At 39.7% G+C, this 16,771-nt stretch overlaps 1 protein-coding gene across 11 annotated transcripts in view; it reads left to right on the forward strand.

The window, feature by feature from the left end:
• Window positions 1–1,220: 1,220 nt before the first annotated feature.
• The window catches only part of Rbm26 (RNA binding motif protein 26), a 70,046-nt gene continuing 54,495 nt past the window's right edge, over window positions 1,221–16,771 (forward strand). For all 11 annotated transcript variants that reach the window (XM_048341188.1, XM_048341190.1, XM_048341189.1 and 8 more), the window contains exon 1: window positions 1,221–1,823. In XM_048341188.1, the coding sequence (XP_048197145.1) occupies window positions 1,753–1,823 (71 nt within the window). In that variant the 5' untranslated portion in view covers window positions 1,221–1,752. The remainder of the gene's footprint in view (window positions 1,824–16,771) is intronic.

The following is a 16,771-nucleotide window of genomic DNA, read 5'->3' on the forward strand; positions in this document are numbered from 1 at the left end:
TACTGGAAAAGAATGGGCAACATTTGAGCAGAGAAAGATATATAGAGACATTCACTGTGGAAAATAATGAGCAAATAAATTTACCTGGAGTTTACAGTATTTGGTAGACTTGGAAGACTCTAGAAACCTCACAGAAGTGTAATCATAAATATTTTTTTTCTTTTATGTGGTTTACTTCACTTTACTAAATCGCTTTAATCAATACCTTGGCTATTTAGTTGCTGGATTCCAGTTAACATCCTACTTTAGATGCAATTATTTTAGGACAAGTGCCTAGCTTTGTAGCTGATAATCTTTTCACTTAATGTTTTAAGGATACTTCACTCCAGAAGATTATAAACATCCAATTCGTAAGGGTCTTTTGTTCTACCATGTTTCCCGTGAAAGAACTTTTATTAGCTTAGCTACTGTCATTAGATTACAAATTATTTTCGTTTCATGCATTTTAGGCCCTTTTCATAATTCCATCCGGGTGCCTCACGTGGTATATGATAATAAATGGGCAGAAATCAAACGTACTCGATCACTTAGGAGAATTTGGGATGTCCTCTTTTAGTGGAGTCAATTATGAGGTAAGAGCTGAAACTGGCTGTAAATGAACAGTATCTAAATTCTCACTTAAAAATATCCAGCTAGGAGAAAATTCCAGTTTCAGGTGGTAGGAAAACGCGTCCCGAGCTCATTCAGGTTTTCTCACCTTTGTTTTGGGGGTTGGGAATCCCTATCACCTTAGGTCACTAGGGGTTTGCCGAGTCAGGATAACTTCGGACAGGCAATTAGTACTCTGGAGGCCACGGTGCACAGTTAGGATAGCCTGTGAATCTTACAGCAGACAGGGAATACCGTGCTGGAGGCTAAGGTAAACTGAGGTACACGGAGAAGGAAGACTGGCGCCTCGCTACGGCTCTCCATCCCGTGGTCGAGGTGGCTGACGGGCCACTATCCTCTCAGGGAGGCCAAACTGGGAAGCCGGGGGTTCTCACTGATTCTGAGGTCAGTGGTCTCTCCATCTTGGTAAAGGAACAAAGTCTCCGTCGTCACTCACGCCGGGATACAGAGGGTAAAAAGGCAGCAGGCCCCACAACTAAGCGCACAAGCACTACACGCTAGACCGCGCTCGTTCGGTCGGCGCGCTCGGCGATGCGCCGGGCGCCGGGTCTTTACGTCTCTTCCCAGAAGGCTCCAGGAGTCAACGCGAGACTTTGTCAATCCTCGCGAGGTTTACGGGCAGCCATTTTCTTGGGGGTGCTCAGGTGCTGGGAAGACCCCCCGAGTCGTTCCTATCGCGCTACTGGGGGTCTTCTCTTTCTTTACTTTTGCCTCTGCTGCGTTGCCAACAAGCACATAATCCAGACGCTGAAAGAAAAACCCGGCCTCGGCGCGTTTCGCGCTTCTGGTTCGGGAAGATTCGCTGAGGGAGTTGGGGAAGGGAGAGAGGGCCCGAGTAAACCGTCGCTGTCTCCGCCTGGGCCCGGGCCGGGGTCTAAGGGAGGGAGAGGCTCCCGACGCCCCGAAGGTTCGAGGCCACCCCGTGGGCTCGAGGCCTGCAGCAGCCTCCCCCCGCGAAGCTGCACGTAGCCCGGGGCTCGCGGGAACCTGCCACCGGCGCCTCCCACCGCGGCCCACGCGGGCGGGCGGCGCGCGGAGGAGGGGGCGGGGGCAGCGGCGGCCGTAGCGGCCGCGACCTGGGCGGGCTGAGGCGGGCGGGTGTGTGTGTGTGCGTGTGTGTGACGGGCCTCGGGGCCGCGGTGGATGGTTTCTAAAATGATCATTGAAAACTTCGAGGCACTCAAGTCCTGGCTCAGCAAGACCCTCGAGCCCATGTGAGTATTCTGGGGTGTGTGTGGGGTGGGGGGAGCGGCGGAGGGGAGGGGAGGGGAAGAGATCTCGCGGGGATGGCGATGGTGGACTGGCGGACCCAGATCGGTGCATCCACTCCACCGTGCCCGATGTGCAGGCCGAAGCGGTGATCAGAGACTCCCAGGGCTTCCCTTCCTCATCCACCTTTGCGTTCAGGTTCAAAATAATTCCCCCTCAACCCTTCTGCAGAGAGCCCGACGAGAGCTTTGAACTGGTGTCCCCTTGTTTTTGCTATCCCGTTATATATAGACCGACCCGACACCCCCCTCCCCCCAGCCGCCTCCATACACCCGTGTTTGCCCTAGGGCCTCCAGATAGGTTTCTTTCATCTCAGCTACACTGAGCATACCTTCCTGCCCTGCAGACGTTATTTTACCCCGTTTTCCTTAAATGATGTGAATTGGGCTTTGTTAGAGATTGGGCAGGTGGAGTTTTTAAAGCGCTTCACGTTTCACCTGAATATAATCCCCGAAAGGGAAGGCCACGTCTCCCATGTGCTGTTTGGCTTATCTGCACCTCTTTAACTGATTGAAGATGTAACAGGTGCCAAGGTGTCCAGTACATGCTCGTTCACTGGGAGAGGAGGAAGAAAATTGAGTCTCCATACATACTCCATACATACTTTTAAGTGAGATGCTATAGATGGACTGGAGGTTTGGGGAGTGTGTTAAAATGTCTTAGATTGTTTCAAGGATTAATAAGAAATCAAATCATGGACCAGCTGTCAAACAGTTGGTTGATTTGCAGTAACAAAATGCAATGGGGAAAATTTAACTCACAGAAAGCATTTGTTATGCTTTTACTATGTGCTGCGGGAGGCTTTGGGAATAGAACTTCTAAATTAAAGTTGGCAAGATGTAATGAGACCATTTCCGATATCAGTAGTAGCGTTTTGGCCGTTGTAATAATAGAGTGATTAGAATGGAGGTTATTTCACACAATAGGAAAGGACTGAAAGATCTGACATTAGAGCAAAATCTGAAGGGGGGGGGAGTTGTGTGTGTGTGTGTAAAAGTCTCCAGAAAGTTCTTTGCAGAAGGAAGAGCAAATGCAAAGGCTTGGTAGTTGATCTGAGTAGTGTATTGGGGTTGGGGGGTGGAGAGGCGCAAGGAGAAAGCCTGTGTGGGTAAGCCTTGTGATGGGTTAGAAAGAGGAAAGACATGAAGTTGAGGGTAGTTAGGAGCCATAACATATAGAATGGTCAGCAATTAGGATTTTAATGTATACTGAGAAGATATTACGTGACTTAAAGCACACAACCACTGATTTGATCTTAATTTTCCTCCTCTGTTGTGACCAAGGGGGCAAGAATGAAATGGAAGCTACATGTAAGTAGGGTAGTTTATAGTAGATGATAGAGACAGAACCAACTATACTTCATGAATAGATCTGTTGAAACTTGTTTATGCATTGGATGTGGGCTATGAGGGAGAAGTTAATCCAGGTTCATATCTAGAAGTTATTGTAAGCAAGTAGATGGCTCATGGGAGAGAAGACTGGTCGTGGGGTAACTGACAGGAGAAGGAAAGGATTTTTTTTTTATTATTAAGTATGTGGTATTTATATTTAAGTGAAATACCAAGTAGGAAGTTGAATGTATGAATTTAGAACTCCATCCAAGTCAAGAGAAATTAGAGTCATCTAGGTAGTATTTGAAGCCTTGGAATTGTAGATTTCCTAGAAAGAATGTGTGTGTGTGTGTGCGCGTGCGTGCTTGTGTGTAGATCAGGATTGTGGTGGGAAGAAAACTGGGTTATGTGTTGCTAAAAAAAAAAAAAAGTATGACGAGAGGAGTTAACTTTACAGATAAAGCCAGCTATATAGATAAAGCCAGCTATATAGCTCTCAGATTTGGCAAGGTTGAGGTCACTGGTGATCTTAACAAATTAGTTCACTGAAGTATTGTAGAAATTCTATTTCCAGGGGTGGATGGGCTAGAGGATGTATTTCAACTATAGAGCATTTACTTAACATGTGCAAAACCTTGGATTCAGTGCCTAGTGCTACCGAATACTTAAAATACACACCAACACACACAACGAGATTGGAAAGACAATGGCAATAGGACATGAGAGTTGAAAGAGAGGAGTCCAGAGCTTAATGGCTGGCTTTGGGTTGTCCCTGACACTTGTCTCTGTTACTTGTCTCTGTCACAAGCTATTTAATATTGTGTCAATTATTTAATGCTTGTGTTTTTAATTAATGCTTGTGATATATGTTGAAATAGTTTTTATTTTCTTAGGTATTCATTTTTAATTAAAAGAATATTCAGTTTCAAATCACTGTAATGCCATTTAAAAAAATTTGCTAGCCTAAAAATCTACAGCTATTTAGTGTATATGTTTCTACTTAAGCATATTAGCCAGGCGTTGGTGGTTCACACCTGTAATACTAGCTACTCAGGAGGCTGAGATCTGAGGATCGAGGTTCAAAGCCAGCCCAGCCAGAAAAGTCCACTAGACTTTTATCTCAAATTAACTACCAGAAAACCAGAAGTGGTGCTGTGGCTCAAGTGGTAGAACCACTAGCCTTGAGCTGAAGAGCCCGGGCCCAGAGTTCAAGCACCATGACTGACCAAAAAAAAAAAAAAAAAAAAAGGCATATTCATCAACTGGCTTACTTTGTAGGACTGCGGGTAGCATTGCATGCCATACTGTTGTAACAAATGAGGCACTACTAGTAGAATCTACAACAGTGCTGGGAATTGTGATTGGTCTGATTCTAACATGTATTGCTTTTGTAAAATACAGACCTTAAGTTGCATGGATTCATGTATTCTTCTAATTTCATTTCATGTATTTTCTTTTAGGTGATAATTTATAAGACCTAGCCCCAGTTACTTAAAAATATGTGGTTCTAATAATCTTGGTTTTGTTAAGTGATGTTTTGCTACATTTTAAACTTTGTAACTGACATTAACTTGGAATTAACAAAGTAGCACCTGTTCAAGGAAGGAACATATGAAGTACCAAGGATAATTTTTTTTTTTTTTTTTTGCCAGTCCTGGGCCTTGGACTCAGGGCCTGAGCACTGTCCCTGGCTTCCTTTTGCTCAAGGCTAGCACTCTGCCACTTGAGTCACAGTGCCACTTCTGGCCATTTTCTGTATATATGGTGCTGGGGAATCGAACCCAGGGCTTCATGTATAAGAGGCAAGCACTCTTGCCACTAGGCCATATCCCCAGCCCTATGTCTGAGTTTTATTTGATGATAAATTCTGTAGTATTATCAGGGTTTTGTAATAAATAGCACAGGAAAAAGTTTACTTTTCCATAAAGTATTGAAAATAGTATTTAAATTGTCATAAAATTCTTAGACTGTTTTGTTATCTCAAACAATTCACATTTGCTAATAATATGAAAGTAAACACTGGTGAACTTTCCTTCTAACATTCATGTTTTATGATAATGTGAAAGTCTTGAAAAGCAATAGGTACATTTATTGTGGTGCAAGTTTGTGCCCCCCTCCCCCCCTGCCCAGGTCTGGGATTTAAAATCAGGGCTTGTGCACTTACTGACCTTTTTTTGCTCAAAGTTAGCACTCTACTCAAGTTAGCACTTGAGCCACAGCTCCATTTCAAGCTTTTTGGTTATTTGGAGATAAGTGTCATGGACTTGGCTGCCTGGGCTAGCTTTGAAACATGATCCTCAGACCTCAGCCTTCTGAGTAGCTAGAATTATAGTCATGAGCCACTGTTGCCTAGCCTATCTTTTTTTTTTTTTTTTTTTTTTTTGGCCAGTCCTGGGCCTTGGACTCAGGGCCTGAGCACTGTCCCTGGCTTCTTTTTGCTCAAGGCTAGCACTCTGCCACTTGAGCCACAGTGCCACTTCTGGCCGTTTTCTATATGTGTGGTGCTGGGGAATCGAACCCAGGGCTTCATATAGACGAGGCAAGCACTCTTGCCACTAGGCTATATCCCCAGCCCAACTTTTTTTTTTTTTTTTAATCTTTCTGCTACTCTGCAGTTCTGTGGAGATGGTGTATTATGGAAAGAAGACAAGCTTTTTGTCCACATAGATCAATATTCAAATCAGTTCTGCCATTTATTAGCTGAGTTATATAGGCAAATGAACCTCCCTTTCTTCATTGATGTAAAAGTGAAAATTATATTTGTTCTCATCGTCATTTGAAAGGATTGAATGAGACACATGTTTAAGAGCCATTGTTTTCTTCTTAAATATACTGATTTAACAATAGTAGGTTGTATTACTGTTGGTACTGTTAATACTGTCACCACCATTTTTTTTTTTTTTTGGCCAGTCCTGGGCCTTGGACTCAGGGCCTGAGCACTGTCCCTGGCTTCTTCCGGCAAGGCTAGCACTCTGCCACTTGAGCCACAGCGCCGCTTCTGCCCATTTTTTCTGTATATGTGGTGCTGGGGAATCAAACCTAGGGCCTCGTGTATCCGAGGCAGGCACTCTTGCCACTAGGCTATATCCCCAGCCCCTGTCACCACCATTTTTAACACTACTACCTAATTGTTGTTTGTTGTGTTTTATAGCACTTCCAACTTTTATGAGATAAGCGTTAAGCATTGTTAACTATTTTACAAATAAGTGATGACACTAAGGTAACTGAAGCATGAAGTTAAGACTTCTTGTGATTTAAATTTTAAATTTGATCTAATTAGAACAATGCATGTTGCTAACTTACTACTCCACAATAGTATTTTCTTTTTTCTTTTTTAAACTTTTATACTCTGAGTGGTAACCTTGTTGGAAATAAATTTCTAAAACAGTGTAGTATTGGTACTTCAGTGTTTGTGAGAAACAGCATTGGAGTTTTTATTTTATAAAGTTTTTATAAGGTTGTTAGTAACAAGTACCCCTTCCTTACCATGTTAATATTTATTGTTGTTCCTGGTTTACAGTGAGAGTTGTTCTGTTGGCTTTACATAGTGAATTTTTTACTCTTGAACTTTTGACTCACTTTAACTCTTGAAAATTCACTTTTTATCGGCTCCTTTTGGCATAGTAAATAGGTTTTCTTAATTTTTCTTCCTTAGAAAGATTCAGCAACAATAGCAGCAGAAACTAAAATTATACTTTTAGTCACTCTCTTGCTTTATTTTCCTAGAGGTAGTCTTTTTTTTACACATTTGCTCCAACCATTTATTGTCTTAATGCCATACTACATCTTAATGCCATACTGCATAGTTTTTCTTTACATGTTTTTGACCAAGATTGCTACCAATGAATTTATATTTATTCAGTGTAAAGACTTTATGTAAGATTTTTATTCTTTGACATATTGTGTAACATCAGATATGTTGATTTTTAACTTATTTGCTCTGAAGTCATCTTTTTATCTAATCTCATATCTTTAGGTCATTTTTTGACTTGGGGTTTTTTCCTACTGATAGCTATGTCTCCAGTGATTTAAATATTTTGTGTCTTGCAAATGTATGTTGAAATTTAATTGCCTTTCTTATAGATGGACCCTTTAAGAGATTACTAGTCCATTAGGGCCATATATACCTGTATGTATGAGATTAACACCTTTATAAGAGGGTAAATAAAGTCCCTTTTTTGCCACCTTTGCCCTTCAGTCTTCCACCATATGAAGAACAGTATTTCTTTCCAGTGAAAAGTGCCACATTAAGACTGCATTTTGAGATGAGAGATGTTAATCTTCCAGTGCTTTAATAATAGAGATCCCAGGGTCCAGAACTAGGGGCTTAAAAATCTGTGTTCAGTAATGACCAACCCTAGGCTAATTTGTTTTGTTAGCATAATTGGCTAAGGCAATTTCAGTGTACAATTTCTTTTATAGTTTTTATCATTGACAAAGACTAAACTTAAAAAAAAACACTTTAGTATGTGTAATAGATCTGTTCAAAGTCTAATTAAAGTCTCTCTTCCCCAGAATGTTAGATTTACTTGCACATTTACATTGATTTTCAGAGCTTATTTATGGAATCTGTGTAGAACTTACATTATCTGCATTTATTTTTCACACGAGCAAGTTTAGACAACCATTCGAAGTGTTAGGTAGGTTCTTATTTCCATTTGCGGTTTGTCTGTCTACCTGGATCGTTCATGTGATCTATAAACTACATATCTGAAATGAAATATTCTCTGAATTTACTTATTGCCAGGTAATTTCTTCAAATTATTCATATATGAAATTTTGTATTTTGTTATCCTCTCTTTCACTAGTTGCCCCTCATTCACTTAAATCACTATGTTCTATTTTTTTTCTCTTTTAACAATACTCAACTGATGGTGGCAGAACTCATACTCTTTATCAAAATCATTGTATTTGTTTCTTTGTAAAGTCTTCCTATCTCTAATCCTTTCTTCTTTTCAATTCTTCTGACATTTATGCCTATTTCTTGACCAAAATATTCACATTTTCAACAATAAGATGTATGCTTTTAAGATCTGATTCAAATGATCTTCCCATTTATATTTTCCTTTTTGTGTCTTAATTTCAGCAGGACTGTTCTTTAATGGTGATTTATCTATCATATTGTTTCTGTTGATTCTTTTCCCAATTTTAAGTAATAAACATTCAGTAACTGCTTACAATTATTTAATTATTGTGCATTCATTGAATGTGAGCTAAGTTCTTTTAAGGCAATAACATTTAGTAACATACTCTCTTCCTAGTTATGGTGCCATCATCTGAAACAAGGTACTTTGTTTCAGAGCCTTGTATATTATGATGTGATGCCTTCCTTCATATCTTTTATAAATACATATGTAAATATTTAAAAATATTTAAAGATGAGGTATGATCTATTCCAGAAAGCTATGATCTATCTAGCTGGAAGCAGTACTCTTCTTCCTTTTTTTTTTTTTTTTTTTTGCCAGTCCTGGGCCTTGGACTCAGGGCCTGAGCACCATCCCTGGCTTCTTCCTGCTCAAGGCTAGCACTCTGCCACCTGAGCCACAGCACCCCTTCTGGTCGTTTTCCATATATGTGGTGCTGGGGAATCGAACCGAGAGCTTCATGTGTAGGAGGCAAGCACTCTTGCCACTAGGCCATATTCCCAGCCCAGTACTCTTCTTCCTGTATAACACTTCCCTCTCATCACTAGTTTACTTTTTTGGGGGGAACTTAGGGGCTGGGTGCTGTCCCTGAGCTTGTTGTCCTCAAGGCTAGCACTCATCACTTGAGACACAGCTTCACTTCCAGCTTTTTTGGGTGGTTAGTTGGTGATAAGAGTTTATGAATTTTCCTGTGACGGTTGCCTTTGAACCATGATCCTCAGATCTCAGCCACCTGAGTAGCTAGGATTAGCGATCTGAGCTACCAACTGCTGCTGGCCCTATGTCATTTATGACATTGATCACTTGCACATTTGTTCAGTAAAGTTTCTGGCCCTTTGAAGAAAACTTTACTTTCTAAGAACAGATGTCTTCCTTTTCTTTTTTTTTTTTTTGGCCAGTCCTGGGGCTTGGACTCAGGGCCTGAGCACTGTCCCTGGCTTCTTTTTGCTCAAGGCTAGCACTCTGCCACTTGAGCCACAGCGCCACTTCTGGCCATTTTCTGTATATGTGGTGCTGGGGAATCGAACCCAGGGCCTCATGTATACGAGGCAAGCACTCTTGCCACTAGGCCATATACCCAGCCCCTGTCTTCCTTTTCTTTACAACACCTAGCACAATGCTTTGTGTGTGGTATTAAGTACACCTAAGTACCTTAGTTGAAATTTCTTCTTCCCGTGCTCAAAACCTAAAAGAAAAAGCAGTTACTTGGATAAAACTATAAAATCTATCCTGCTTTACCGTGACTTTTCATTTCAGAGCAGATTTTTTTGAACAACTTGAAGTTTCAATGATGTTTGCGTCTGTTTCTCTTTTGTTTTTATTTCATAGCACCTTCAAGATTAGAAAATTAAAGCTCGAATTTAGTTCGGTAACTGAATACTTTTTAAGGAGTAGAGGAAACTTGAATATTAATAGTATTTAAATATGTTGAATGGTGGTGTGTGCAAGATTTTTGCCTCCCATTATGCCAAAAAATGATATGATTAATCTTATAGATGGTAGAAGAGTTAATATTTTATAATTATTTTCTGGCTTTCATCATCCCCCTTAACTTTTGGCAAGTTGGCACTCCTGACCATATTCCATTGCTCCAATGAATACCAGGGGTTGGGCAAGGAGAGGAAAATAGATGGAGCTCAGACTTTTAGACTATGAAACTATTTTGTAGTCATGGGGATTAAATGTGAAATTGTTTTATATAATATTGTAATAGATACATGGCATTATATGTGTGTCAAGCTGACACATATGATATTTGTAAACAATAGTACTTTATAAATACAAGCAACTTTTTAAAATGTGTTCAGGACTTTTGTTTTCTTAACCATTTAAAAAGAAGTGTCAGGGGCTGGGAATATGGCCTAGTGGCAAGAATGCTTGCCTCTGTATACATGAAGCCCTGGGTTCGATTTCCTAGCACCACATATATAGAAAACGGCCAGAAGTGGCACTGTGACTCAAGTGGCAGAGTGCTAGCCTTGAGCATAAAGAAGCCAGGGACAGTGCTCAGGCCCTGAGTCCAAGGCCCAGAACTGCCCCCCCCCCCCCAAAAAAAAAAAAGTGTCAGGAGATAGCATGTGGCCATGATTTTAGTCTTTTAATTTTTCTTGAGTTTTTGATAGGTTCTCCATCCCTTTATGCCTTCATGCATTTCAGCTGCACCATTTTTGTCTGTTGGCAGTTTAAAAATTGATATGAAAAACATTTATGAAATTTTCAATGAAGTTAGTATTATAAATGAAAAACAGTTGCCCAATTATGAATTGCATGTAGGTGTTATACAGTTAAGCAGATCATTTATTTGTTCCTTGAAGCAGCAGTTGTGTTTTTTTTCTGGTGGTTAATTGGAAATAAGACTCTCATGGACTTTACTGCCTAAGCTGGCTTTGAACCACAGTCCTCACATCTCAGCCTTCTGAGGCACTGGGATTAAAGGCGTGAGCCACTGGGTGGCTGGCTCCTTGAAGCATTTTTTAATTCAGTAATGTACTTGTAAGTATTACCTTTTGGGGTATATTTTATAAGAAATTCTCAATGTGATTGTAGTTGTCTGGATCTGGAATGCTTAAATCCTTGTTTCCTAGGCTGGTAAGAAGTAGGGACCTAATAGGGGGTTTTTAGGTTACTGAGGCATGTTCTTGAGTTTGGGTACCCAGCCTCTTACTCTTTTTCACTTCGTGGATAAAATGTGCACTTTTGTTCTGCCACATGTTTCTACCATGATGTGCTGCTTCACCTCTACTTAAACCTCTAAAATTATGAGCTAAAGTAAACCTCTTTATAAATTGGTTATCTCAGCTCTCTGTAACAGTAATGGAGAGCTGATTACCACAGTGACTCTTCCTAATAATAGCTTACTTACTTTACACTTTAAAAAGTTATTATAGTGAGCAGACTGTAAAAGAATAAAACCTCATTTTGAAAACTTTCATAAACTGCAGTTAACAGTCTTAAGTTTTACATGTATTTTTCCAGATTGAACATGCTAACATTTGGATGTTTTAAAATGGTAATTCTAAATCAGAGGAACAAGTCTATAAGACTGAAGTTTTGAGGCACCATGATGAATATTCCTTATGATTAAGATACTTTCAATCTACTTGTCTTTGTTGATTTCTGATGAAGTGGGGTTTTTATTTCCATAGACATTTTGGGGTATTATTACTACTGAGGAAGATTAAAGCAGGAGAGCAGCTTAATGGAGTCTTAAAATGTTGCTTGTGGTGTCTAGAGATTTGATTAACTTGTAGTATTTTGAAGATAAGTGAGCAGTTTATACAAATTTATTTTATTATTTTAGAGGTGATATACGGCAGGGTCACATTTACATGAGTGAGGTAATAAGTACATTTCCTTTTTGTACAGTGTCATCTGTTCCCTCATTGTCTCCCATTGCATCCCTCCCATCTTCACCCAGGAGTTGCATGGTTCACTTTCATCAATGTTCAGTGTGCTTTACTGCTGCACTTTTTTACCCTTTTAACCTCAGATTCTGTGCCCTTTCTTCTCGCAGATGTGCATGTAAATATACCATGTATAAGGTAATGAATACAGTCATCGCAAAAATAAAAAAATTAAGAAAAATGTCCTTTGTTTCCATATCTTTGGAGTTCATTTCAGTATGTATATTATTTTATGTACCTATGAAGAGGTGCTTGGATATTTCACCTTTGTGATTCTCTCCTAAGATTCTCTCTTGGTGAAGTGAGCAGTTTTTAAACTGTAATTTAAGAGTGAGTTGTGAAATGCTTAAACTTAGACTTTGCCATGTGGTGCTTCTTAATCTAGGAGGCAGCAATAGAAAAGGTACTTACTAAATACATGTGAGTTAATCTTAGTCTTCAAGCTGTGGAGAGAAAAGGCAGCTGCCAAAGGAAAAGGAGTTCGTCAAAATCCTGGATCCATTTTTTTGACCTTTTTAGCATCTGTAATAGATCTGAGAATTTGATAGTACACTTTTGTATTTGTTCTAATTGGATTTCGCATAAATTGCAACTTGCTTTTTCTTGGTTCTGTTGTTCTGTCCCTGATCTTGTATGCCTTTTTATAAAATTTTGTAATTAGTAGGTACTTCTAGCTTATTGTAGTTGGTTCTCAAAAAGGCATAGTTACTTAGAATCCTCTCCAGGGAAAAACAAATGTATCAGTAGTTACCATTTTTGCAGTGGTGTAAATTTGTGTATATAAGTTCAATTAACTAAAAGTTATGAGGAGTGAGAATGGAGAGGGGGAAGTTGACAGTGAAAGCTCAGCATTTTGTTCCTAAAAATGAACTACTTTTTCAGATGATATGGTTTGGTGTCTTTGTTTTAAAAATCATTGAACAGAAGCCTGGAAAGAATAATGCAGACCCAAGATTACATAACTTATGAATAAGGTAGAAGTAACACCAGACTACACACCTAAAAATTGCAGGTATTTTGGAGTTCAGTACAGTGTTGTTGTTTTTCTTAAGCCAAAACAACAACAACAACAAAAAACAAGACTGAGAAACAGTACCAGACTGTTTCAAGGAAATGCTAATAATATGACTTAGGCCTAAATGAGCTAGAAAGAGGATGTAGTATTTAAAATTTAGCAACCAAATTTTAATTAAAACATCTCTTTTCTCTCTTACACACACACACACACACACACACACACACACACACACACACACACATTCTTGAATGCTTACTGGGGCTTGAACTCTAGGGCGGGGCATTGTCCCTTAGCTTTTCCAGCTCAAGGCTGGATCTCCGTATTTGAACCATAGCTCCACTTTCAATTTTGTTGATTAATTGGAGATAAAGAGTCAAGCAGACTTTCTTCCCTGGCTATCTTCCACCCACCATCCTCAGATCTCAGCCTCCCGAATACCTAGGATTATAAGTGTGAGCCACTGATGCTCAGCATGACATCTAACTTTTTATCATAGTTCATATTAAGTAACATGTGTTTGGGAGATTAATAAGTGTCTTTTTTGCATCTCATGTAATCTGTATTTCTACTTTGATATGTTTTTTTCTCAGAAGAAGTAACTAAAGATTTTATTAACTTAATCTTGATGTTTGTGAGCTGAAAAATATTTATAGTAGCTTCTGATTTTGTTGTTGTTGGTGGTCGTGGAGCTTGAATTCTGGGCCTGGGCACTGTCCTAAACTTTAGTGCTTAGGCTAGTGCTCTACCACTATAGCTACAGTTCCATTTCCTTTTTTTTTTTTTTTTTTTTTTTTTTTTGTGGTTAATTGAAGAGTGTCATGGACTTTCCTGCCTGTGCTGGTGTCAAACCATGATCCTAAGATCCTAAGTAGCTAAGATTACAGGTGTGAGCCGCTGGCACCTGGCCAACTTCTGTGTTTTAATAAAAATAGTTTCAGCATTATTTTGGAAATTTACTGCCAGTATTAGTCTTTAAGATTAGATATATATTATGTATAGCCCACATAAAGTGCTTATTATTATTATTTTTGGCCAGTGCTGGGCCTTGAACTCAGGGCCTGAGCACTGTCCTTAGCTTCTTTTTGCTCAAGGCCAACACTCTACCACTTGAGCCACAGCGCCACTTCTGGCCTTTTCTATATATGTGGTTCTGAGGAATCAAACCCAGGGCTTCCTGTATAGGAGGCAAGTACTCTTGCCACTAGGCTATATTCCCAGCCCCACCATACAGTGTTAACTAGATCATTGTTGCTATAATCTTATTCATATTTTTAGTTCTTGCTTTTAAATAGATCAGAAGTACTTCTTGAGGAATTGACTTAGCCAAATTTTATAAAAGAATTAGGTGTTTCATATTTGTAGTCCATAGTACCATTTCTCTTAGATAATTTTACCTTTTTCAGTGAAAAGTATTCCCTAGGCGTTTTTCTCACCTTCTAGTAATTGAAGGAATGTTTTACCTCATCTGTTTTGTAACTAGGTAGAAAGTAAACAAGTGGTGGCCTTTGAAACGGAGCATTTTCCTCAAAGAATCATCAACTCTTCCAACTATGAATTGGGATAGAAAACACAAAATATACCTCAACATAGGGTTTTGTTGTGGACTACTATATTTCTGTACAGTTTTCTTTTAAGAAGAGAGTTTTGTGGTATGCTACTACAATCACAATTATCTGTGCTTAGTCTGCAATTTGGGTTAATGCTTTTTTTTTTGTTTGCTTGTTTCTTGTTGTTTTGTTTTTTTTTGCCAGTCCTGGGGCTTGAACTCAGGGCCTGAGCACTGTCCCTGGCTTCTTTTTTCTCAAGGCTAGCGCTCTACCACTTGAGCCACAGTGCCACTTCTGGACGTTTTCTATATATGTGATGCTGAGGAATCGAACCCAGGGTTCCATGTGTCTGAGGCAAGCGCTCTGGCCACTAGGCCGTATTCCCAACCCACTTCTGGCTTTTTCTATGTACGTGGAGCTGAGGAATCGAACCCAGGGCTTCATGTATACGAGGCAAGCACTTTACCACTAGGCCATATTCCCAGCCTTGGTTAATGCTTTTATTAGTAAAAAAAACTTTTTATTTGATTTTTGTATCTGAGTATTCTATCTTTAGTACTGTGAAGATTGTCTAGTTTTGAAAGTAATTAGTAGATAATTCCTTAATAATTTTTAAAGCATTGGCTCTCAAATGTGGTCAGAGGAGAATGTAAATTATGCAACCACTATAGAAATCAGCATGGAGCTTTCCTCAAGGAACTAATACCTGGGAAGATAGATGGAGGAGAGCATTATATTCATAAAGGAACATATTAAAATCAAACCCTCTTATACACTACTTGAAGTTTCTAAGTACATGTATTGTTTGTTGAATTTTTAATTTTTTTTTGTGCCAGCCCTAGGGCTTGAACTCAGGGCCTGGGTGGTTTCCCTGAGCTTCTTTTGCTTAAGGCTAGTGCTCTACCACTTGGGGTGCAGCTCCATTTCTGGCTTTTTTGGTAGTTTAATGGAGATAAGAGTCTCAAAGAGGGGCCGGGGATATGGCCTAGTGGCAAGAGAGCTTGCCTCGTATACATGAGGCCCTGGGTTCGATTCCCCAGCACCACATATACAGAAAATGGCCAGAAGTGGCGATGTGGCTCAAGTGGCAGAGTGCTATCCTTGAGCAGAAGGAAGCCAGGGATAGAGCTCAGGCCCTGAGTCCAAGGCCCTGGACTGGCCAAAAAAAAAAAAAAAAAAAAGTCTCAAAGATTGTCTTGAGTGAGCTGGCTTGGAACTGTGATCCTTAGATCTCAGTTTTCCTGAGTAGCCAGAATTATAGGCATAAGCCCACCAGCACCTAGTGAATTTTTTTTGCCGGTCCTGGGGCTTGGACTCAGGTCCTGAGCACTGTCCCTGGCTTCTATGTGCTCAAGGCTAACACTCTACCACTTGAGCCACAACGACACTTCTGGTCTTTTCTGTTTATGTGGTACTGAGGAATCGAACCCAGGGCTTCATGTATGTGAGACAAGCACTCTACCACTAGGCCATATTCCCAGCCCCTTTCCCATCCCCCATGACATTTTTTAAAAAGAGAAAATGGAATGCCATCCTTGAGTGGAAAAGCTGAGCAAGAGGCCCTGAATTCAAGCATCAGTACTGGCACACATGTGCACACGTTCCTCCCTCCCCCCATAGAAATCCTCAGTACAAAATATAGAATCATAACTGATGCAGATTACATTTTTCATGAGTATGAAATGAAAATTTTGTCAGAATAGATGTGGGTGGATATCCGTGTTCTAAAGTTACTGAGTTAATGTATTTAAATTTCTCTTAATTCCCTCTACTTGCCTCCAGCTTCTTTTCAAAATCACTGTATATAGAAGCTTAAGTTAAATTCCATTAATTATCTTCCACCAAAATTTTACAGTCATCATGAAATTTGAGCAAAGAGCTTTTTGAAAACATTGTACTGGAACATTACAACTTGCTTTACTTTGCTGTCTAATTTTTCATTTTAAAAGTCCTAAACTACGAGGTAAAACACACTAATAGTATAATAGTCTTTATTTCTAGGGGTAATTTGATTCTAGTTATTTCAGCTATTAAGAAATTTTAGAATATTTAGGGAGATTTTATTATTACATTTGTTTTGCTTCATGAAATCATTTTAGCATCTGTGGTTCCCTCCAACATATAAATGGAAGAACCTAACCCATTTAAGTAGTTACTCTATGTTATTAAGAATGTTCATGAAGCTGGACCAAGGGTAATATATGAGAGGCAATCTAGGACAGTTGTTTTGGTTAGCAGCTGATATAAAGAGGTAGGGTTTTGGAGATTTTTTTTTCCACCCCTTGTCAATACTAGGGGGATACTCAGGATCTCTTGCTTACTGGCAGGTATCCTAGTACTTGAACCCTACCTCCAGCCTACTTTTGCTTTAGTAATTTCTGCAGATAAAGGCTAACATTATTTCCCAGGTCCCACTTCAAAGAGGTCCTTCTCTCTATAACATCCCCTT

This window comes from Perognathus longimembris, chromosome 3, assembly GCF_023159225.1.
Source record: "Perognathus longimembris pacificus isolate PPM17 chromosome 3, ASM2315922v1, whole genome shotgun sequence".
In the NCBI taxonomy this organism is placed as follows: domain Eukaryota; kingdom Metazoa; phylum Chordata; class Mammalia; order Rodentia; family Heteromyidae; genus Perognathus; species Perognathus longimembris.